This window comes from Pangasianodon hypophthalmus, chromosome 10 (genome assembly GCF_027358585.1).
Source record: "Pangasianodon hypophthalmus isolate fPanHyp1 chromosome 10, fPanHyp1.pri, whole genome shotgun sequence".
NCBI lineage: Eukaryota > Metazoa > Chordata > Actinopteri > Siluriformes > Pangasiidae > Pangasianodon > Pangasianodon hypophthalmus.
In genome coordinates this window covers 18,786,109-18,808,874 of record NC_069719.1, presented here as the reverse complement: position 1 = coordinate 18,808,874, position 22,766 = coordinate 18,786,109, and the positions used below count along the sequence as shown (strand labels likewise).

At 39.3% G+C, this 22,766-nt stretch overlaps 3 protein-coding genes across 9 annotated transcripts; 1 reads left to right on the top strand and 2 right to left on the bottom strand.

Annotated features, from left to right (window-relative positions):
* Positions 1-130: 130 nt before the first annotated feature.
* On the bottom strand, positions 131-9,864 carry prlh2r (prolactin releasing hormone 2 receptor). 2 transcript variants are annotated; one of them, XM_053237716.1, is made up of 3 exons: positions 7,077-9,864; positions 6,904-6,963; positions 131-1,862 (listed from the first exon to the last, which is right to left on the bottom strand). In XM_053237716.1, the coding sequence occupies exon 3, from the start codon at positions 1,842-1,844 to the stop codon at positions 729-731; it is 1,116 nt and encodes a 371-aa protein (XP_053093691.1). In that variant the 5' UTR covers positions 1,845-1,862; positions 6,904-6,963; positions 7,077-9,864; the 3' UTR covers positions 131-728. The 2 variants fall into 2 exon arrangements, with proteins under 2 accessions (XP_053093691.1, XP_053093690.1); XM_053237715.1 differs by having other exon boundaries at positions 6,904-9,864.
* A 137-nt stretch (positions 9,865-10,001) lies between these two features.
* Positions 10,002-15,298, bottom strand: ccdc32 (coiled-coil domain containing 32). 2 transcript variants are annotated; one of them, XM_026933885.3, is made up of 4 exons: positions 15,152-15,298; positions 11,141-11,393; positions 10,889-11,042; positions 10,002-10,654 (listed from the first exon to the last, which is right to left on the bottom strand). In XM_026933885.3, the coding sequence occupies exons 2-4, from the start codon at positions 11,373-11,375 to the stop codon at positions 10,477-10,479; spliced, it is 567 nt and encodes a 188-aa protein (XP_026789686.1). In that variant the 5' UTR covers positions 11,376-11,393; positions 15,152-15,298; the 3' UTR covers positions 10,002-10,476. The 2 variants fall into 2 exon arrangements, with proteins under 2 accessions (XP_026789686.1, XP_026789687.1); XM_026933886.3 differs by having other exon boundaries at positions 11,141-11,397; positions 15,152-15,284.
* On the top strand, positions 15,297-22,751 carry pcmtl (l-isoaspartyl protein carboxyl methyltransferase, like). 5 transcript variants are annotated; one of them, XM_026933880.3, is made up of 10 exons: positions 15,369-15,402; positions 15,693-15,736; positions 17,760-17,895; positions 18,019-18,123; positions 18,227-18,258; positions 18,443-18,547; positions 19,079-19,199; positions 21,003-21,088; positions 21,473-21,642; positions 22,368-22,751. In XM_026933880.3, the coding sequence occupies exons 3-10, from the start codon at positions 17,778-17,780 to the stop codon at positions 22,402-22,404; spliced, it is 774 nt and encodes a 257-aa protein (XP_026789681.1). In that variant the 5' UTR covers positions 15,369-15,402; positions 15,693-15,736; positions 17,760-17,777; the 3' UTR covers positions 22,405-22,751. The 5 variants fall into 5 exon arrangements, with proteins under 5 accessions (XP_026789682.1, XP_026789681.1, XP_034163686.1 ...); XM_026933881.3 differs by lacking the exon at positions 15,693-15,736 and having other exon boundaries at positions 15,297-15,402; XM_034307795.2 differs by lacking the exons at positions 15,369-15,402; positions 15,693-15,736 and adding an exon at positions 15,406-15,424.
* The last annotated feature ends 15 nt before the right edge of the window (positions 22,752-22,766 follow it).

Here is a 22,766-nt window from a genome sequence, read left to right as displayed (position 1 = left end):
TGCTGACAGATTGAATGTTGTCTGCTTCTTCTGACAGATGTATTTTCCACCCCAAAGGCCCTTGGCTCATTTGTAGCTGTTATAACTCCTTTGGCAATATTCCTTGAATGGCTTCACATTAATGTTTTCTTGAAGTAATTACACATCATTCTTTTGGTTTTACTCAACCATACTATAAAGTGAAGCTGGGTTCAAGGTACATTTTCTTCAGTGGAAAATTTTTATGTGTTTATTCTTCACATTTTTCTGTAAAGGAAGAAGGAAATCTAAATGACGCAATATATGCAGGTATACTGTATGTATGTTTTATATGTACATATATCCTGATTTAGTACAAAATTTACAAATTCAATGCAATATATTCACAATACATGCATAAAACAATTCCATATTACAACCACCTGTACACACATTACAGTTTGTAACAAGACAAAATGGCCAGGCAAATGAAACGTGAACAAAAAAGTACAGCACTGTGTTATTAAACAGTCACAGCATTACTTTATGTGTTAATAACATATAGCAGGCAGCTAACTATTACTATTTACTACTACTATTTTGAGACTATGTTCAGCAGGCTTTGCAGAGCATCCATATATACAACATATACAATCCACCCTACAGTGCCTTATGCAGTACACATTTACATAAACATGGTGGTGACTTGTTAAGGTGCAGTACCATTTCTAAGAACGCATAATGTTGATGGCTAAAGTGACTGACTAAATTCATTCTTGTAGTGTCTTGCTCACAGCCATGGGAATACCAGCCAGGGTGGAGCTGGTGTGTTGGCGAGGTAAGCGGCTGGAGGTGGTGGAGCTGCTTTGGGCCTGAGATTGTCTGCGCCTCTGGAACATGTGGCGGCACAAGTAGGACAAAAACTTGTCATGCAGAGAAGCATAGATAAAAGGGTTAAAGCATGCAGAGCTCATGGCTAACAAATGGCATGAAACCTGGATCACATTGACATGACTCTTGCTCAAGATAACAAAGTCAGTGTCCAGGTCACGGATGAGGTTGACCACCTGCAAGGGGAGCCAGGAGAATGCAAAACACAGCACTGATATAAGCAGCAGGCGGAAGGTCTTGCGCCTCTTGCGGCCCCATTTCTCCTGATTGGAGGGAATGGCAGCTATAAGTCCCTGTGTAGCCCTGTGCTGGAGGTGGCACGAAATGGCACAGTAGGATATAGACACAGCTGCGAGAGGAACAAAATAGGAGAGGAGCAGAAAGAAGCACGAGTAGATGAGCCGACCAAGCTCCTGCTCTTGCCAGAACTCCTCACACACGGCCATGTGATGACCAGCAGCGCTCAGATCCAAATACACAGTGTGTACGGTAGCAGGGATGGACATTACCAGGGCACAGAGCCATATGCTTAGCACCAGGCCAGTACACAAATGGCGCCCTATACGTCGACGAATCGGATAAGCAACCACAATGTAACGGTCCACTGCTATGGCCGTCAGAGACAGGACCGCCGCAAAGACAGTCGCAGTCTGCATAAGCGAGACAAAACGGCACATGAAATTCCCAAAAACCCAACCACGCTCATCGAAGGCATAAAATACAGTCAGGGGCACACAGAAAAGACACATCACCAAATCGGCCAGGGCCAAGTTTCCAATCAGGAAGTTTGTTGTGCTGTGAAGCTTCTTGTTAAACCCGATGAGGAAGAGGAGGAAGAGGTTTCCACAGCAGGCTACTAGGACTAGTACGGCGTAGAGAGGGACAAACAGCATCTTTAGTTCCATCAGAAGGTTCAGTCCGTTGAAAGAGGAGACAGATGGAGGAGATACATTGAAAGTGGTGTTCTCCCAGGTTCCATTCAGGAGGGAGTCCATGTTCACCACAGCTTTCACCTGTTATAAATACGTGTATAAGTATTGCAGTATATGGCAGCACATACAGATTACATATTCTACATGTCATTCGATTAATGGTGAAATGGACAGAACAACTGCTACATGTGTGTTTTGACAAGAGTGTCCTTTTGTTACTTTTAAATTACCTTTTGAAATGGAAAAGGATGCAACTGTTAAGGAGTCATTTGCTCCTCAGAAGACTCTTGACCACTGAGAGGTTTATAAAAAGCCGCATCTGTGTGCCTTTATTGAAGCTTAATTGTACGTAGCCTGATAAGGGAGATTATAGTGCTATACTGAAATCCTAAACACCAGAAGAACTCAACTACAGATATGCTGATCAATTTTCTGAAATTGTAGGCTCCTTTAAAAAAAAAAATCAATTGTTGCCTAAATTAAAGACGGTAAACGTTTTAGAATAATGGACTGAACACACTTTGCACAACTGAAATGCCTGAAATGCTTCAGAAGTTTGATTTGAGCCAATTCAACACTTCTTTGTTCACATAATAGCTGTACATTTAGAGAGAACAATCCTGTTCTTCACATGAGCCAGAGCTAAAGACATGAGAAAAGTTCAAGTGAGCTGTGCTAACTTCCTTCTTTGGTGCAAATTATTATAAATAATAACAAAATCAGTTATCACCTCATGCTGTGTTATAGCACTCAACTAACTTTAATCAACTTGGAACACAGCAGCACAGAATCACTGTTTTTAGATTTTTTTTTCTCCATTTTTTTTTTTTACCACCACCAACAAAAGTCTTTGAAGGTTTGTGTGGAAGGTGTGGTTACAGTTTAAGCAGGAGTGTACTAGCCTAAGAGACAGAGATGTGAGCCCTGTTCTCACCTCTTATTAACATTCACCACTGGTGATTAGATTGCAAGTAGACATTTGAGACAGAAATCCGTTTTCACCTGGTATTTCAATGTGTCTCCAGTGACCACTTGTAATTGGGTTTTGTGACAAGGCAGTCTTTTGTTGTTTTTCTGGGCAGAGGTAGTGAGGTCCTACATTTGCTTACATTTACTTAATCAATACTGTCAGTATATTAGTGCTGAGAGCATATGCAGTGAATATAAATTCCTTTGCGATTCATTCGTTCACTCATTCGTTTACTGGGAAGCAGGAAATTCCTACTGAGACTACTATTTTTCAGATGGCTTAACAATTAAACAAAAAAATCTAAGGAGTAAATAAATTATAAATAACAGAATCAAGTAAGATTATATATAACACATATAAGTCATTTAAGCACATATGAGTTAATCGCAAATATAAGAAAAACCTACAGTCAGTCATTAAAATCAGAACTAATGCCATATGAAACATCCTTTTAAGATTTAATAGAATAAATCTCATATAATAAATGAAACACTGTTCTGGTCCCCAGTTCAATCCTGAACGGTCTTTGTGGAATTGTTTCTGTGCATGTTCTTCCTGTGTCCACATGGGTTTCCTCCCATCTCCCAAAGACGTGCTGCTAGATGGATTGGCTAATCCAAATTACACCAAGTGTGAATGATTTTGTGAATATGCGTGCATGGTGCCTTGTGATGGACTAGTGTCTCATCCAGGATATATTCCCGCCTTGCGCCTAGTGTTTCAGGGATAGCCTCCGGATCCATTGCAAGACTGACCAGGATAAAGTCGTTACTGAAGATAAATGAAATGAGAACACACTTAAGAAAATTAGTTAGGAGTACCCTAAAAAGGCCACATTTGCACCAGACTATGAAGTGTCAGTGTGTTCTATATTTCGTTCCATTGACGAGGGCTGAAATAGAAAAAGCATTTTGCTCTACATGCTGGAGGATATTCCAGTCATTTGAGTGGGTGCCATATTCATTATTTCTGTAATTCACTAAAACAAATTGGCTGTTTTCCCAGTAAAGCCTTATATACAAAAAGGGAGTGTAATTGCCTGCAGATGGCTAGTGAAGCTCACAGTGATCACAGTGATGTCACTCTTCTGTCACTTCTAATGAAACACAGAGGACTGTGAAATATTGAATCTAAAGGTTTCAGTAGTGAAGCAATGCCCATGTCATAAATAATATTCACATAACTTAAAAAAACATTTATAAATATATCCTAGTATTTTAAAAACAGGATTTAATGTCATGTTAATTATTAATACTTTCTTTTGTGAATGAGAGTTTCTTCGCAAGCTCAATGATCTCACCTCAGTAGCTGCTATTTCGTAAACCATTAAAGTCAATAGTTTGGGGCCTTAAGAACCATGTAGATTTTGTTTTTATTTTTAAATAAATGATCAAGTCCTTTTGCAAGTTTCCAATATTGACCCCCTGTGGGACTCTGCTAGTAAACTCTCTGAATCCTGACTTTACTTGATCCACAGTTTCAGACAGGGTCTGTTTAGTGAGGTAACTATAAAACTTATTACAATCTGATTGATTGAAGCCCTGAGAAGAAACAGCAGGAAACACATAATATCATTGACAATTTAAATTGCTGCTGTGATTGCACTATGGCCAGGTTTGAACCATGCCTGCATTTAAAATTGTATAAGAAAGTATGAAGTAAGACTAATGTCTCTAAGACTAATGTCTCTAAGACATAAGTTTAAAATTGGGAGAGAGTTTAAAATTGGACAGATCATATTTGAAAAAAAGTTAAAATTTGAGCAGCAGTTCAAAAAGATGCACTTGGCAGCTTCACGTGTCTCAGAGGAAACACGTGTTAGCCTTCACTGTCCTGGGTTTGTAGCTGTCGTATGATAGGGGAGACCTAACTGGTGGGAATTGGCCAAGGCTAAATTGGGGGGGGGTTGGGTTTGTAAAGCGATGCTGTATTTACAGATTACATTTCTGTGGGCTCTTTAGACATTTTATTAGTTTCATAAACCTAGAATGATTGTCATTACTATCAGTCAAATAATCAAGAATTATAAATTGCCAGTGAGTACTGATTTCTGAGAACCCTAAAGGCTTGCCAGTGTGCTACAGAATCAGTAAATCTAGTGTTCACTAATGCTTTATTCTTTCTTTGTATTAACTTAGCCAAGTCAAGTAAACCAGGGAGAACTGTTTTTCACCATGTATTTCTTATACGGAGTGTGCTGGTGTGGTCCTCATAAAAAAAAAAAAAAAATGCTTGTTATGTATAACTTCTTGAAATTTCTCTTCACAATAATCTCTGTACCTGTGTTTTTCAAGGGGAAACTCATTTATCTAATTGATAAACCAACCTGAACAGACTCCCCCAGCAAGAATTTCAGAAAGGGTGTCCAGTGATGAGTGTGGATGGTCAACTATCACACTCAAATTACTGGCCAATGTAATACCATAATATTCCTGCTCTTAGTAAAGTTGTCACTTGGACAATGACATTTATTCGAGTAATTTTCTTAAGTAGCAATAGTTGAAATAGCAATATTTGAGAAAGGTTTTTGCTCCTCTACCCTGGTTGTTAAAGACACATCAGAACACAATAGCACACGCAACAAATGTTACATGGTCACCTCCAAAAGTGGATTAAGTAGATCAGATCACAATGTAGCCCCAAGACACACTTGATCTCAAAAGCACCTTTACTTAGCACTGTCTGTTTGTGATTGCTTTACCCAAGATGGGTGTTAGTACTAAGTGTAAACAGGTCCTTATGTGAGACTTACCATGTATGTGCAAAATTCGAATAGACCAAATAAGATTAATAAATTCATCAATAATTTTTGTGTGTTTAGGAAGCATCCCAAGTCTCATAAAAATCCAACTAAAGAACCAATATGATAAAGAAAACCAGTCTAAATTATAAATTACTAATAAATCCCTTAAATTATTCATCATATTTCAACACAACTGGAGAGTGAATGGAAACAAATGAGGTGCCCTGGCTTTGAAAAACATCTTAATAAAAAAAAAAAAGAGGTACTTGACATTTTTTAAATTGGGTTGATGCATAATCAAGAGTTTTTCAAAGCCTGAAATTAGTCAATAGGGTTCATTTGTTACAGTCTAACAGACCTACACTGTGTATCATTCTGTACAAGAATACTGAACATCCAGCCACAGCTACAGGAAAAACACTTCCACATTGTCACAGAGCAGGGGTTCTCAAAGGTTTTGCAACCAGAGACCCATTTTACCACAGACTCCCGAGTACAGATTATGATCATAAATCAACTATTCAAATAGTTGGCTCATTATTTAAATGTGTAAAATAATAATTTGCCTATTTATTGGAACCATGAAGACATTTATTCCTGAAGTTTCCATCGACAGAAAACATTAGGTAGGTAAATTGTAACTGATTTTGAGTTATTGAGGTTTGGGTTTAGATTAAACCCTTTCAATTCGAATAACCACTATAAATACTATAAGACCTCAATACTAACTCAATACTAAATATAATAACTTTGATAAAGGTAGGCTGTGATTTCCACTGCTGTAACTCTCTCTCTCTCTCTCTCTCTCTCTCTCTCTCTCTCTCTATATATATATATATATATATATATATATATATATATATATATATATATATATATATATATATATATATATTTTAAATCACAGACCCTGGTCAATGCTTCAGGGACTCTACTCATATAGATTATGATATGATGCACCAATAACATAATTAACATAATTAACTAGAACTATAATTAAACATTAACATTTTCAGCATTCTAAAATTTATTACAGCATGTTCAAATAATCAAATTTCCATGTAAAAAAGAAAATACAGATGTCATTGCTAGAGAAAAATGTAACACAAAATAGTGCTGGAGATAAGGCAAATATTTCAAAATGCAACCTTTTGCACAATCAAAAATTTGGTCATATATATTCATATAATTAGGGAAAAAAAAAAAAAAGCTTCAATATATTAAGACCTGAAATTTCAGAGTGAAGGCATCACCTGTAACCTTGTCTCAATTTAAGCTTGATCACTATAGTCTATATAATATACGCTCTACATGACATTTCAATATATATATTTATTACTAATCATTATTTATCATTTTTAAACAGCTGCAATTTACATGATTATGTAATTAGAGAACACAGTGGTTACCTTCCTTTGTCGAGTTGATCACATCTCAAGTAGGCAGTAGATGATCCAAACATAAGTTCACTGTAAAACACCACTTTATTTAGTTTTTAGATTTCAATAAAAATAAAAGGATGGTCAGAGCTCTACATGAGAATATCAGTCGTTTTTGTCTGTGAAGATTTTCAGTCTTTCACCTGAAGCTGCTCTCGTCTTCCTGTCGCTCCACAGCAGACTGGAGGATGGCCAGCACACACACACACACACACACCCACACACACACACACACACACACACACACACACACACACACACACACACACACTCCTTCTCTACTCTCCACGTCACTGCGCTGGAAGTGAGAGAGGACCAGCCTCCGCCATCACCACCTTATTTCTATTATATATTACAGCCAGATGTCGTAAACATTACTGTAAATAACCTACAGTCTATAGCATCACTGCACATTCATACTAACTATACTTATATACAAGTGTAAAACTCGTACGTTTTCAATGGAATATCCTTTGAAAGAATAGTACTGTTTGTTTTTTCTATTGTAATTGAGCTTTTCTTCTATTCCTTCCATCAAAAAAACTGATTTCATGTTAAAGAGCAACAGAATTCTTACCATCAATAAATAGTCCATTGTATTGTAAATTAGCCCACATAACTGAGATGTTCGTTGAAGAAACTTGTTTAAAATAAATGTCTCATTCTAGTAAACATGTTACATATAGTAGTTAATAAGAAACTCTGTGTATGTGTGTGTGTGTGTGAGAGAGAACTTTCAGAGTGTCTACAGCTGAACTAAAATAACCGCATGATGGTTACCGTAAAACTTCATATATACGCTAACTTAAATTTCGAGCTGGGAATTACGACGTCAGGTGAGTTCAAGTCACTTTGTTCGGAGCAAGATGGCGGTGAACCTTCTCTTAATTAGCTACAAAAAATACAGCAAGGTAAAACTCAACTTCTAGAAAATGAAGAACAAAGATGCGCATCAGCTGTGTTTTTATGTTTTTAATCAATTTATGAAGCCACTGTAAACTTTATTGTTACATAGCTATTATACCGTAATTGTACTGCTATAGTATTTTGTGCAGGCAGTTAGCTTGTTTTATTGTAAATAAAAAAGCCTGACAAAGACATATCACTGCTACATACCCAGTCAATTTCAACTAATTTACCGTAATCTACAGACATTACATCCTTTGATTCCACAATGTTTTCTTACTGACACAACATCCCAACTCGGAAACTCGGAGCTCAGACAAAATCTCACTCGTAGTTACGACTTTGTGGTGGCGTTCATGTGCGTTCAACTCGTAAATACGAGCTTTCCGACATGACTTGAACGCACCATAACTTTTTCACTTCACTATTTCCATTAATATGAAACAAATTACATTATACAGCAGTTAGTTCCGGTCTAATAATAGCACTAGTTGCTCTGGGACACTTCACTGTTTGTATTACTCCGCTAGTCCATTTCTAGCGATAGTTCAGTACACTGAGATCGTTACTGCACTTATTATGGGCTGTCAGTCAGTCTGTGCGTTGGCATGGCAACACGCAGCACTATCCAGGTGTCGCTTGTTTGGAACTGTTTTCGTTAATGGGGCAAAAATAAACAAAATATTTGGCTATATTGTGTCTGAAATGTCAGCTGCTCAATATTAATTTCTGTCCTTTTTTTATAGAACTGTTATATAAAAGCAATATCACACTGTCAATCATGGGAATGGCATTTCAGTTAAGTAATATCGCACGAGCAAGAGGGCTGTACTGTTGTACTGAATCAGAGCCGGGCTAATATATGCCATACTGCTTAACTGAAATGTCATCAGTAATATCAGATATTCCTGTAGTCATATCCCCTGTGTCCTTTTATTCATTAGTCATATTTGTAGGTGATATAATGCTAGGTCAGGTAGGGTTATATTTCTATGCTTCTGGAAGAATTTTCCAGAATACAAACAAAAGAAAAAGCTAGCTCCTGTGGGCTAAGAGTAATTTTAGGCTGTAAACATGTTTGTACACGCACCACTAATTGAATTACAAGTCAGGCAACAACAACAACAACAACAACAACAACAAGAAGCATCAGAGGGATCAGGGAAGAAATCTCAACAACCTACTGACATCTACTGGTCATTATTTTACAGGATACAGTCATACAAAGGAACGGTTAAGTTTATGTGTAATATTATTCAAAAAAGATCAGTGTGTCTTCAGGCTTTCATTCTAATTAAGAACAAGCACACCTTAAAGGCAAAATCCACCTTACTAATCTTTATAATTAACACTGAACTTGTAATCTTCAGTGGCGTCCAAGATTTGTTATGAAATTCTTCATTGACTTCTACTGACTTCTGTCTTCTTTAAGAAGAAGAAGAAAAATTTAAATCAACATGTTTTCACTTTGGTTAATGGTTTGTTACAATGCTGTTGAACTACCTGCTCAAACAGATAAGCTTCCAAAGCTTCAACTTTCACGCTAATACCGTCGTCATTGTGCTTGTCATCACGTAGATGGCTAACTAGCTGAGCCGAGGCTCTGCCATGAGTCAACGCAATGCAACTGCGTCGTGTAACTGCACTGCATTATGGAACGCTTGCTGTCTCCACTGCTATGTTGTATATCTCATAAACGTGACCTTCGTAGTTGTTGAAAAATGGTGTCTGAAAAAACAAGCATTGAATTTTTTTCTCCTATTAAATGCTATTGTAACTGCACTGGCAATGTCCCCCTGTGACGTCAGCACGGCACACAACCACTAACTTCTCACAGGAATAACGAAAATGCTGCACCAACCAAGAAACCAACATAAGATTAGCCAAACACTTCGCAAATATTTCACTATGAACGTATTTAATGTGTTTGAGTGTGGAGTTCTCCTTTAAAACTCATCTGCCCACTGACGTGCCAAACCAATGAAATTAAACTGGTGGGATTATGTGTTCGATCTTAGCTGGTGTGGAGGAAGAGGAGGTGAAACATGACCTGATATTGGTTAGTATTATTTTTAAAAGCCTGTGCATGCATGGTGACATAGTTTAAAAAAAAAAAAAAAAAAAAAAAAGAAACCTTAGATGAGACGAAAGAAGACAAGAAATTTGTTAAGAGATTGATCCTCATGTATAATGTACAATACAATCAAGAACATGAACAGGCAAGACTAAAAAGGACAGTTTTGATTTCAGGTTTTCTTGAAACCCTGGTAGGAAAAGCCATAAAGACTGTTAAACCTTTTAAAGGTTTTCATTTATGCAGTTAAACACACAAAGATCATAATACTGTTCATTATCTTGAACTCTAATTCATGTTGCAGAGCCAAAGGGGGAGCGAGAGAGAGAGAGAGAGCGAGAGAGAGCGAGAGAGAGGAAAAAGTACGGTGGGAGATTACAGAGTACTTATTAAGATACTCCATTTTCTTCCTTTAAAATACAGAATAAGGTTTGAAAATCAATCTCAAAGTCCACAACATTATTTCCTCTGAAGATTTTCACCATCAGATACTACACACTGAATCTCAAATATATGACCATCTGCTGGTCATGTGACTACAGTCTTTTGGGGAATGATGTGACTTATTTCTCAGGACTTGAACACTCTTCCTCGTCCAGCTCTTCTGTGGAATAACCTGTGCTGGATGGGTGGTGTGAGGCTCTCTCTGTGCTCTTAGACGGCAAGAGGAGGTACTCCAGCTCTTCTGCACTGATTGCTACACGCTCTGGAGACAACCAACGCTTCAGCTGCTCCAAAGCACTGCCGAGGCAAGACGGACAAAATGTTACAGTGTACTTCAGTTCTAAATGTCAAGGTTGGATATCCATCAGCTGTGCAATATGTATACCATGGACTAGATTAATATAATATAATATAAGATCAGGTCATATAAATACTTTAATAAATACCACTGTCTATACTGTAAATATAAAATAGTAAAGTGATGCCCAAGGGAACACCACATAAGACTAACGAGATTTGTTCTTCACTTGCCTCTGATCCAGATCTCCTTCCTGGAATAACTCTGAAGTCTGGGCATCATGGAGGAACCTGTCCCAGCACTCCTTTTTGGCCTGGGACAAGGAGCGCAGCATTTCCCTTGATGTGACCTCATTTGACTGACCTTTAATCCTCTTCAAACGGTTCTCTGCAATGCAAAGCACATCCCCTTAAAGGTCACAGTAGACCATTTTAAAAATAAAGTCTATTAGCATCAAAGGAAGTCAATTAAACATGTTCCCATACCTAAGCTGGCGATGTAGACTGCAGAGTCTGCCATCGGTTCCCACTGACTGGAAGAAGTTAGGTTACTAGGAGAGGTGAAGTTGCTCTGGTTGCTCACAGGACAATGAGGCTGGAATGAATCGGTGAAGTGTTCATCAGCAGCTCCGTGCTCCGGCGGCTCCGGCAGATCCGAGCAGATCTCTGACCACAAATCACCGCTGGACCGGGTCTCCAAGCCTTTGGCATCATCACTCATGTCTCTGCTAGATTGAGCCTTGCTTAGGAACACAAAACCAGCTTCACCACATGTTCATTTACGATACTTGTGTTCTAATGAATGAGCTCTGGAAGGGATTCACTGAGGATTTAACAATACTTCACATGATAGGATTTCATTCAGATCAAGGGTGTAGGAGTAACTTGGCAAAACAATGTTAGCTGGGTTTGTGGAGGAGTTGGAAAACAAATTTACATGCTTAATTCTGTTAACTTCTCAGTAGCATTTATCAATTTGTTTCTCACAAATATAAAATGAACCAATGGTAAAAACAATATCAAAACTAGTCTAAATGTCTGCTCACAGTCAGGAAAGGACTCTCAAAACATTAAACACCCAACATCTGTCAAGGAATGCAACATATCAACATGTTTTTAGAGTAAATGTGGACTTAGTATCACATAATAATTATGAGACATGATTATTCTGGCATGAGACATAATTTCTTTGTCAAGACAAATTTGGGGTGTATCGTAATATTTCTGTTTAATATTCATTATGAGCTCTACCTCTTCTAATACACTAGGCAGCAGCATCAGAGGTAGTAACATACAGACCACGAAGTTTGCGAGTGGGAATCTAACTGCCTTGGAGCATGCTTACTTAATAGTCCAAAACTTGATACTGCAGTGGTTTGATTTGCTGACATTACAAAATAAATGTATTAAAATTTAAAATGTAATGTTTTGTGTCAATATCTCGTGAAGTCTCGTGAAGCCTGTATCGGGTTATCGTCTAGTATCATGGTTATCGTCTGGTATACTGTATCATATACGGTATCGTATGGTATACTGATTGGCAGTGGTTTTTATGAGAGACCTGCCTCCAGTAGCTAGTACATTTGTGTTTTGTCCGGGAGAATCAGAATATTCATCAGACTCTTGAACTGAAGGAGCAGTATGTAATTTTTATATCTCTCTTGCCCGCAAACTGTAATTACGATGAAAAAACAACAGCTGTGTGCTTGACTGTTCACATGTGTACATTTTCTTTCTGCAGTCCTACAGTGACTTCCCCTCTGGTAAAATATGTATGCCTTGTGAACTTCTTTTTAAGGAAAAGGTGGCTGCTCAGAGTAGACCTCAGAGTGACCTGTCACTCTCTCTCGTCTTAAGTAACCACTTTACCCTGGGCAGGGTCACACTGAATCCGGAGCCAGTCCCGGGAACACTGGATATGAGGTGAGCAAATTCACCCCAGATGGGACACCAGTCAATCGCAGGGCACCATGCACATGCACGCAAACACACACACACACACACACACACACACTTATTCACACCTAGAGGCATAGCCAGTCCCTCTACGTGCATGTTTTGGACAGTTGGAAGAAACCAGAAAACCCAGAGGAAACCCATGCATACATAGAGAGAACATGCCAAACTCCACACTAAGTAAGGCTACATGATTAATTGTACTGTATTGTTATTGTGAGGTGAGTTTCCACCATGAACACACCACATGGAAATAACAGCATCACTCAAGTTGTTTTACCCATGAACAGCAGGTGTGTGTGTCTGTGTGCGTATACAGGTGAAAACATCAGTGTAGAACTGCAGGGTGAAAGTGTAGCAAGAATGTAAGTCAGGAGAAATTGGTACTGAAAAGGCACATCCCTATTTCCTGACACTTCACTGTTAATCAAGACTCGACACACGCCACAGAAAGTGGAATAAGCATATTTGCCTCTTGTTACCAGCAAGCTAGCCATCTAACTGTGACGAGTGATGCATTATTTTCCCCCTGAAAGAGTGAACTGTGAGGTCAGTCTTATTTAGCAAGTGAATATGTCTGTATGGAGACTGATCAAAAGCAAATACTTGCAATAACTAATTTAAAGCTAAGAAGTGCTACTTTGCTGATGTCTGATACTGTGCACAGCCATGTTGATTTGATGTCACTCTGTAAACTAGGAAGGAACTCACAGTTGAGACGACTACCCCAAGCTGATGAGCAGAGGGGACACTTGCTTTGGCTTTTCCTGGATGGAGGTTGGGAATTATAAGTTGTGTCCTTGAGTGGAATGCAGCATTAGTGTCTGTGTGGATTTTCACATGTTCTCCCTTGGGTTTCCTCCAAGTTCTCTGGTTTCCCTCCACTGCCCAAAAACATGTTACGCGAATTGGCTACTCTGAATAGCCCCTAGGTGTGACCCTAGGCAGATTGGTACTCTAAATTACCCCTAGGTGTGACCCTAGGAGGATTGGCTACACTAAATTGCCCTATTCCTGACCCAAGGCAGATTGGCTACTCTAAATTACCCTTAGGTGTGACCCTATGTTGATTGGCTACTCTAAATTATCCCTAGGTGTGACCCTAGGTGGATTGGCTACACTAAATTACCCCTAGGTGTGACCCTAGGTGGATTGGCTACACTAAATTACCCCTAGGTGTGACCCTAGGTGGATTGGCTACACTAAATTGCTCCTAGGCTGATTGAATACTTTGAATTGCCCCTAGGTGTGACCCTAGGCGGATTGGCTACTCTGAATTGCCACTAGGTGAGATCCTAGGCGGATTGACTACTCTAAGTTGCCCCTAGGCATGACCCAAGGCGAACTGGCTACTCTTTTGGGGGCAGTCGTGGCCTAATGGATAGCGAGTCGGACTTGCAACCCGAAGGTGAACCTGAAGGAACAATCCGGCAGGGATTGTAGGTGGGGGGAGTGAATGACCAGCGCTCTCTCCGACCCTCAATACCACGACTGAGGTGAGACCCTTGAGCAAGGCACCGAACCCCCAACTGCTCCCCGGGCGCCGCAGCAAAAAAGGCTGCCCACTGCTCCGGGTGTGTGTTCACAGTGTGTGTGTGTGTGTGTTGACTACTGTGTGTGTGCACTTGGATGGGTTAAATGCACAGCACAAATTCCGAGTATGGGTCACCATACTTGGCCACAAGTCACTTCACTTCACTAAATTGCCCCTAGGCGGATTGGCTACACTAAATTGTCCATAGGCGTGACCATAGGCAGACTGGCTACTCTAAATTGCCCCTAGGCTTGACCCTAGGCATTTTTGGCTACTCTGAATTGCCCCTAGGTGTGACCCTAGGCAGACTGGCTACTCTAAATTGCCCCTAGGTGAGACCTTAGGCAGATTGGCTACTCTAAATTGCCCCTAGGCTTGACCCTAGGCATTTTTGGCTACTCTGAATTGCCCCTAGGTGTGACCCTAGGCAGATTGGCTACACCGAATTGCCCCTATTCGTGACCCAAGGCGGATTGGCTACTCTAAATTGCCCCTAGGTGTGACCCTAGGCATTTCTGGCTACTCTGAATTGCCCCTAGGTTTGACCCTAGGCGGACTGGCTACTGAAGAAGAATGAATATACTGATAAGAATAATGAGTAAATAAATTCAGATGTGATGTGATGTGGTGTGGTGTGGGTGTGTGTGTGTGTGTGTGTGTGTATGTGTGTATGTGTGTATTGGGGTCTGAGGTTAGCCCCTGAGCCCAAACAACCAACGAGCCAATGCTGCTTGCAGTGGGTGCACTACAGATATCTCAACTAACACAACCTGAACAAACAAGCTCATAATACTCGTCACTTCCTGATGTGTGTCAGAGTCATTCCTGTGATTTGGCTGTCTGCATGTCTAACACAGTCAGTCTGAATAATGTACCTGCTCCCAAACAGCGAACTGAAGCGGCGAGCGTTAAATCTTCCCTCAGCAGCCGGGAGAGCTAACTAGCAACAACCAAAGACAGCTTGAGCTGTATATGTAACACAACCGAAATCCAGCTTTCATTCTTACCTTAAACGTAGTTACTGCTCTCCTAATTCAGAGCTATTCAACAGTTAGCTAAGTTAACGTATTAACACAGGAACACCAACATTTCAGCTTGCAGCCAGGCTTTCCTAAGTAAACACAAGCACAACCGAAACGTATTAGCGCTTCTGAGTTGTCATTGGACAACACACGCGTCGGTCAATATTTCCGTCATTGTGATTGGTTGAGCGTTGTGCGCGAGGGTTGGTCTTCCTTCCGTCTGTACATTCACCAACGTAAGTGGCTTTATGGTGAAACGTAAGGTTCTTATATATTGCATTTTTATTTATTTATATTTTTATGTGGGGATTTTTAAAGACAACTGGCACATACAAAAGTTATATTGTGGGGAACATCGGCGTGCAAAAAGAGGACTACGGTGTACATTGTTTTGGCGTTAAACTTGCTGGAAGTAGCAGCGTGTCTGTATGAAATTCAGATGACGTAGGCGTGCAGCGTTCAATGCATAGCGCGTCTGTCTTTATTTTGCTTTTAACATACAGAAATGTCACTTCTTTAAATGTAGATCATCGAAGGCGACGCTGAATGTTGGCCTCAACAATATTATAGGTAGGCTGAGTAATATGTACACTAATCTTTAATGTAAGATAACATTGCTATGGTTTACTTTATATTCTTAGGAAAGTAATCCCAAACATCAGATTTAGATTTGGTGTCTCTGTCGCAACAACGTCACGTCTTGATGACTGTTCATAAACAAGTTGTTTTTCAGGTTCAGATTCATTACTGTTCTTGTGAGGGTATATGGAGTTAATGTTAGCAACCATACACTTGGAGTTTAATGTTTGTTTGGAACTATAAATTTAACAAAAAGAAAAAAATCATCAGTTATTTAAGGGAATTTTTTGTTTTTTGGTCAGATGTTTATTTTTAGAGTTTTAGAGACAGCACAGATTGTAAAAAGCTTTTTAGATACTCTAATGCAGTCCTCAGGCCCCATAAACCACATTTAGGTCTATAATAACTCACAACACAGGGACAGAGCCAATACGTAGACTGTCTGTGGGCCCTGAGGACTGATTTGAGATCATAATATTCCCCAAATGGTATATTAATTCCATTTCTATTGGTATCTGATGAAAAACAAAAAACAGATTAAATTAATGGTTTGGTAGTAATGTTTTCCCCTGCAGATGAACACGTGAACTAGATGAGCATGTAGAGGTAGAAAGAAAGCCAATGGTAAACCGTAATGTTATCCCGTCTTTATAAATGAAAACGAAAAAGAGATATCTGCATTTTTTAAATTAAGTCTGTACATCCATTAAAAAACATTTTATGGAGCCATAAACACTCCACTCCATCATCATTCTGGGTCAGAGTCACTTTAGCACCAAAGGACTTTTAAACAGAACAGAATGAATCGTTTTATTAGAGTAAAAACGCTATTTGTTGATCTGCATGGTCACATACTAGCACAGTGTTGTAAGTAGGTTGCTTTCATCTGTATTTGTTTTAATGAAGTATATACAGATAAATCTCACTGAAAAACATTTATACCTTACTGTCACTTGTTTCATATGAGAGCAATTTAAAGAAGTTAATTCTGTAACTGAGGAAGTTGCCATAGTCGAAGAAGAAGCCCTATGTGTGACAGTATAATGAAATTCTTTTCTTCACATATCCCAGCTTGTTAGGAAGCTGGGGTCAGCCATGATACAGTGCTGCTGGGGCAGATAGGGTTAAGGGTGTTGCTCAGACCCCCAACCTTCTGATCAGTAGCCCAGAGCATTTAACCATTGAGCCACCACTGCCCTTTAACCAGTAACCATTTAACCATTGAGCTACCACTGGCCTTTATCCAGTAACCATTTAACCATTGAGCCAGCACTGGCCTTTATCCAGTAACCATTTAACCATTGAGCCAGCACTGCCCTTTAACCAGTAACCATTTAACCATTGAGTCACCACTAGCCTTTATCCAGTAACCATTTAACCATTGAGCCAGCACTGCCCTTTAACCAGTAACCATTTAACCATTGAGTCACCACTAGCCTTTAACCAGTAACCATTTAACCATTGAGCTACCACTGGCCTTTATCCAGTAACCATTTAACCATTGAGCCAGCACTGTCCTTTAACAACTAACCATTTAACCATTGAGCCAGCACTGCCCTTTAACTAGTAACCATTTAACCATTGAGCTACCACTGGCCTTTAACCAGTAACCATTTAACCATTGAGTCACCACTAGCCTTTAACCAGTAACCATTTAACCATTGAGCCACCACTAGTAGTACATATATGTAACTGCAAGGGGGAATACTAGCTGTCAAACTAACATGGATAACAGATCGTAGTTATGTGTTTTTTTTTTTCCCCAGATACATTAAAATACTTAATTCACAACAAGAAAGTGCTAAACAGTTTTTATTGTGGTTGTGCCCGTACATGAACATTTCAGGAACCAAAACATGGAAGGCTATGGGAGTCCTTTTTTTGCCTCATTTCGTCTTTAACTCTAAAATTAAACAAAATCAAAAAAATTTCTCAACATTTTTGAGATTTATGGTTGGAACATTCCTTAAATATGTACAGCTTAAAAAAAGCATCATTTGGGAATGTGCTGCAGGTGATCCTTCTTCAGGAAATGTGGAGTGTGGCCAGGGGGGCAGCACTGGCTTTCCCTATGGGTTTGCTTCTAACCAGGACCATGGCATGGATATCTAGTGGCAAAACACATCCACAACTTATAAGCCGTTTGCGAGGTAACAGCCTGGCAAACATGCAAGGCATGACTTGTGACTGATACATACACTGATTAAACTCTACACATTTCATATTTGTATTCATATAGAGCTGATAGTATGTGTTATTCATTTACATGACAGAGCACGGAGTTATCCGTAGCGATCGAGTGTTCGAAGCCATGCTTGCCACTGATCGGGGCATCTATTCCAAAGACTACCCATATGAGGATTCTCCTCAGTCAATAGGTGTGTTCAAGGTTGAACAGGCACACTGAAATTACAAATTGGTTATCAGAAAAAAAACATTGTTCTCAACATAAATGCACATTGTTTCTTGCTTTCTTTAAAGGGTACAAGGCCACCATCAGTGCTCCTCATATGGTAAGTTAGTCAGTGAGAATAGTCAGGCATGTTTGTTTAAGATTTTGTAGCTTATGACTAAGGGGATCATTTTAATCTATTGATCCATGCTGGACTTAATATGGTAAAGTTTGTCGCTATAGTGATGATGTGACTGCACGTGTGGAGGATGAATTTGGTCTGATAATGTGACTTTTCTGTGTAGCATGCACATGCTCTGGAGATTCTCAGTGACAAGTTAACTGAAGGAGCTTCAGCACTGGATGTTGGCTCAGGGAGCGGTTATCTCACTGCCTGCTTCGCAAGAATGGTGAGCTTCCCAGCATATTTACAGTAGCTCTAAAACATGCCAATAGTATATGAGAGGTCTGTTGCTATTTAATTATTGATATTACTGGTGTTTCACTGATTGCTGATTAAATGAAAACTAGACTTAGTATTAGTCTACGAAGGTTGTGAGTACAGAACTACCAGACTGCCACTATTCTCTGGTCTTGAAAAAGGCCCTTACCTTCTACTGCTCCTAGGCTGCTGTACAATGGCTGGCCCTGCACTCTGACCCCAACTTCTTTTCAAGTTAGGAGAAAGCATTTAACTGCATTCACATGACAATTACATTACCTGATATAAAATTAGATGGTGGTCGGAGTCATAATAACGGATGATAAGTGTAACCTCATGCAAATGTGAGATATTCTAGGAATACAATTATACCTGGTGTACATTGGGAGATAAGATGTTATTCATGGCACTAAGTTTGAATGTTGCTACTTTTTTTGTTTGTGTAGAAAAAATGCTTTAATTTTAAACTATATAAACTATATTTATCTTCTATATACAGGTAGGTCCCACTGGAAAAGTGGTGGGAATTGATCACATAGAAGAACTAGTGCAAGCCTCGGTGAAAAACGTCCAAGCTGATGACCTGGAGCTGTTAACCTCTGGACGGATCAAGCTAGTGGGTGAGACACTTAAGAAGGGAATAGAATGGTATGCATGAAATGAAATAACAAACCAGAGTGTGCTTTTCCTCCTCAGCAAAGCAGAATTGCTTTATAAGTATTTAATCTTTTCTCATTTGACTGATATTTATTATTTATACCAGTTAAAGCTACAGTGCGTAGGATTTTGTTAAAAATGGGAAAAATCATGATAATTGGAGAAGAGATGAAAAAAAACCCTCTATAATATGATTTTTCTGTGCTGGCATGATTCACCCTGACAGTCATGTAATACTAATTTACAGCCAGAGTTGTGTGAGGGATATCGGGTCAGAAGTGGCATGAAATTCCTATGCATATTTTCCACACCAGCTCGGATGTGTTAAACATCTTCACATCCCAACCTCAGGCATGAAAGAAGTCCGGTTCCATTGTGCTTGGCAGGAGAGGCAGCCAATCAGGAGAGAGTGTAAACAAATAGGAGTGAGAGAGTGGAAGAGTCTGATAATACACTATAAGAGGAAAAAGGAATCAGGATAAGGCAGTTATTTGTTCACTAATTTGGTCAGACACTAGTGAACCGTAGTCATCTGTTCTATCCTTGTTGATTTGTTGAGCTAGAAATCTCATGATAGCCAGTAGTGACTGGTGTTTGTGAGTTTCTCTGTATTTTTGTATTTCAAACTCAGTTATATCTGGTGAATATGAATGAGCCATCTTTTTGCCTGGTCTGTGTCTTTTTAACCTAGTGTTCTAACACTATAAGGTTCGTGACAAACATATTTGACAGGCCAGAGAACAGAATACATAGACTATATAACAAAGTACACACAGAACACAGATCAAGTGTATTTGTTTTGTGGTTCTCTACACCATATTTTAGCTAGCTAGAGTCTCAGGAAATGGAGTTACAGTGGAGCAACCCTTGTTCCTTCACCAGAGCTTAACATTAGGTGACTAATTTTTTTGTGTTGTTTATGATCTGGCAGAATGAGCACAGTTACATCGTGGCAGGTTGGTGATGCACTGGGCACTGCTACTAGTCAGGCACTCAGTGAGTGTTAACTAGCTGATGGTTTTGTTTTTTCATCAGTAACTGTGACAGTTATTGATATGACTATAACATATCTAACATAACTAATTTATTTAGTTATCATAGCTAATTTATTTTGCACAACACATCTGTAATGCTGAACAGTTTGGATTCATGCATACTTTGCATCCCAGTCTGCACTATTGGTGTCATTATAGTTTAGATATACAAATTATTGTCCATTGTGTGGGTTGGGACACACCCTTGAATTGTATGTGCACTCAGAGCAGTGAGATTAATGCACACAGTAGAAAAAGAGTGCAGTACAAGCTACATTATGAAATGTTCTTTCTTCAAGTAGCTTGGAATAGCATTTTTTTATTACTAGAGAGGGTGAAATTCTAAAATCTTACATTCTGTAGCTTTAAATTCTCTTTACATAAACGTCATCACTATTGTTCTTTCAGTAATTCTCTGTAGTTTACTATATTTAAAAATCCCAGCTATAAGGATGTACACGCAAACTTTAAAATTACTATTTATACCGAAATTATTGCACTGCGTTATTTAATGTAAATGACAACGATTTCCCTGTTAATGCATTTTAAGTATTATTGTCCATAGGTCATATTTATATTTGTTAACACAGCTAACTATGTCAGCACACCTACACTACAACCTTACTACAGCAGTGTTCACAAGACACTAAAATTAAGTAATTAAGTTCAGAATTCATGTAGACTAACACAAGAAGTTTCTTTGGTCTATGCTTGGCTTTGTCTTTTTTTCAGTGGGTGATGGTCGGTTAGGTTTTCCAGATGGAGCACCATATGATGCCATTCATGTTGGGGCAGCAGCACCTACAGTCCCCAAAGCGGTAGGCACACAACTTATCAATTTCCCTATAGTTTCTATACTGCTCTACAGTCTAACCCTACCTGTGCTTACACCTGCCACATTCTGAGCAAAAAAAAAAAACATTTTAAGTGTTTTTTCTTGCATCACCACTTTAAAATGGAAAGAACAAACTTTACATTTGTACATGTAGCCACCGACTCTAAAACAGATCTTCAATTTGTGCATATTTAGTGAAGGTGATGTGCTAACTCTGCTTCCTGAGGGGCATCACTGGGAATCAATCATTGCACATATAAACCCAAGATCACCTGGCAATTCAGTTCAGTAATAAGAAGTATTAGCTAGCAATCAGAATGATTGTAAGTATTTCAACCTCTAAACCTGTCAATAAAATCTTCTTCAGCTTCTGGAGCAGCTGAAACCAGGTGGAAGACTGGTGCTGCCTGTAGGTCCAGAAGGTGGGAGCCAAGTGATGGAGCAGTATGATCGCCAGAGTGATGGTACCTTTGTCAAAAAGGCACTCATGGGGGTGGTGTATGTGCCACTTACAGACAGACGCCACCAGTGGCCAGGGTAGGTACCACAGCCTCATTAGCCTGGCTGAAATATACAGTCCTGAAATAAGCCCCAGCCCATATTAGTATCTCTTAATGGTTAATTAAGATATATTATTTGTTTTATATACATGGTACACTGTATGGCCAAAGGTTTGTGGACACCTGACCATAACACTCATATGTGCTTTTTGAACATCCCATTCCAGATTTATTCCCCCCTTTGCTGTTATAAGGCCCTAGCTAGGTGTTCCAGTTCATCCCAAAGGTGTTCAGTGGGGTTGAGGTCAGGACTGTACTGTGCAGTACACTCAAGTTCTTCCACTCCAACCTTAACACACCATGTCTTTATGGACCTCTCTTTCTTCACAGGGTCATTGTCATCCTGGAACATGTTTGAGCCTCTTAGTTCTAGTGAAGGGAAATTGTAACGCTACAGCGTACAAAGTCATTCTAGACAATTATATGCTTGCAACTTTGTGGTAACAGTTTGGGAAAGGCCCACATATGGACCATGTGATGATCAGGTGTCCACAAACCTTTGGCCACATAGTGTATGTTCAGATCTCAGACTTACTAAACGAGGATTCGCTAATGAATATATAACTAATGCTCAAAACCTATTCACACAGGGACAGATCCAAGTATTTTACCACACAGCATCTTGTAATCTTGTTGCTCTGAATGTTGCTCTGTTTGTGTCCCCAGCGGTGAGCTCTGATTGCAGTGTGGTTACTCCTGCAGGAGGTGCTTGTGGTGTTGCAGTGCAGAGAACACTTAGGACAGAGCGCAACGCTCTCACTTCAGCTGTGGATTACTTTCCTACCTGCCCGCTCTATCCAGCCTCTTCAGTTCTCTCATTCTACTTTATAATGACTAAAACAAGGCATTTTCATCCAGCCGTTACTGGAAGTCACTGAGATTGTTATTTAATTTTTGTCTTTCCCATCTCCTTTCTAAATGGGGTTTATACCATTGCCTAAAAAGGAAAATTGTTTATAGTTTTGTTTTGTTTTTTCTTAACAAGCCTCCCCTCTTGTTTTGTAAAACACTGTATGTAAAATATTTTCTAACTGAAGTCAAAGCAATGACAAGAGTTAATTAAAGCATTAAGGTAATTATTCGGACTGTAGTGATGTGTAA

Coding starts and splice junctions, on each gene's coding strand:
- prlh2r (XM_053237715.1), bottom strand. CDS start 1,844: ATGGACTCCCTCCTGAATGGAACCTGGGAGAACACCACTTTCAATGTA.
- ccdc32 (XM_026933885.3), bottom strand. CDS start 11,375: ATGAGTGATGATGCCAAAGGCTTGGAGACCCGGTCCAGCGGTGATTTG. Junction 11,043..11,140: donor AGTCTACATCGCCAGCTTAG/GTATGGGAACAT, acceptor TTTGCATTGCAG/AGAACCGTTTGAAGAGGATT. Junction 10,655..10,888: donor GAAGGAGATCTGGATCAGAG/GCAAGTGAAGAA, acceptor TTGCCTCGGCAG/TGCTTTGGAGCAGCTGAAGC.
- pcmtl (XM_026933881.3), top strand. CDS start 17,778: ATGTGGAGTGTGGCCAGGGGGGCAGCACTGGCTTTCCCTATGGGTTTG. Junction 18,259..18,442: donor CCATCAGTGCTCCTCATATG/GTAAGTTAGTCA, acceptor TTTTCTGTGTAG/CATGCACATGCTCTGGAGAT. Junction 18,548..19,078: donor CTGCCTGCTTCGCAAGAATG/GTGAGCTTCCCA, acceptor TTCTATATACAG/GTAGGTCCCACTGGAAAAGT.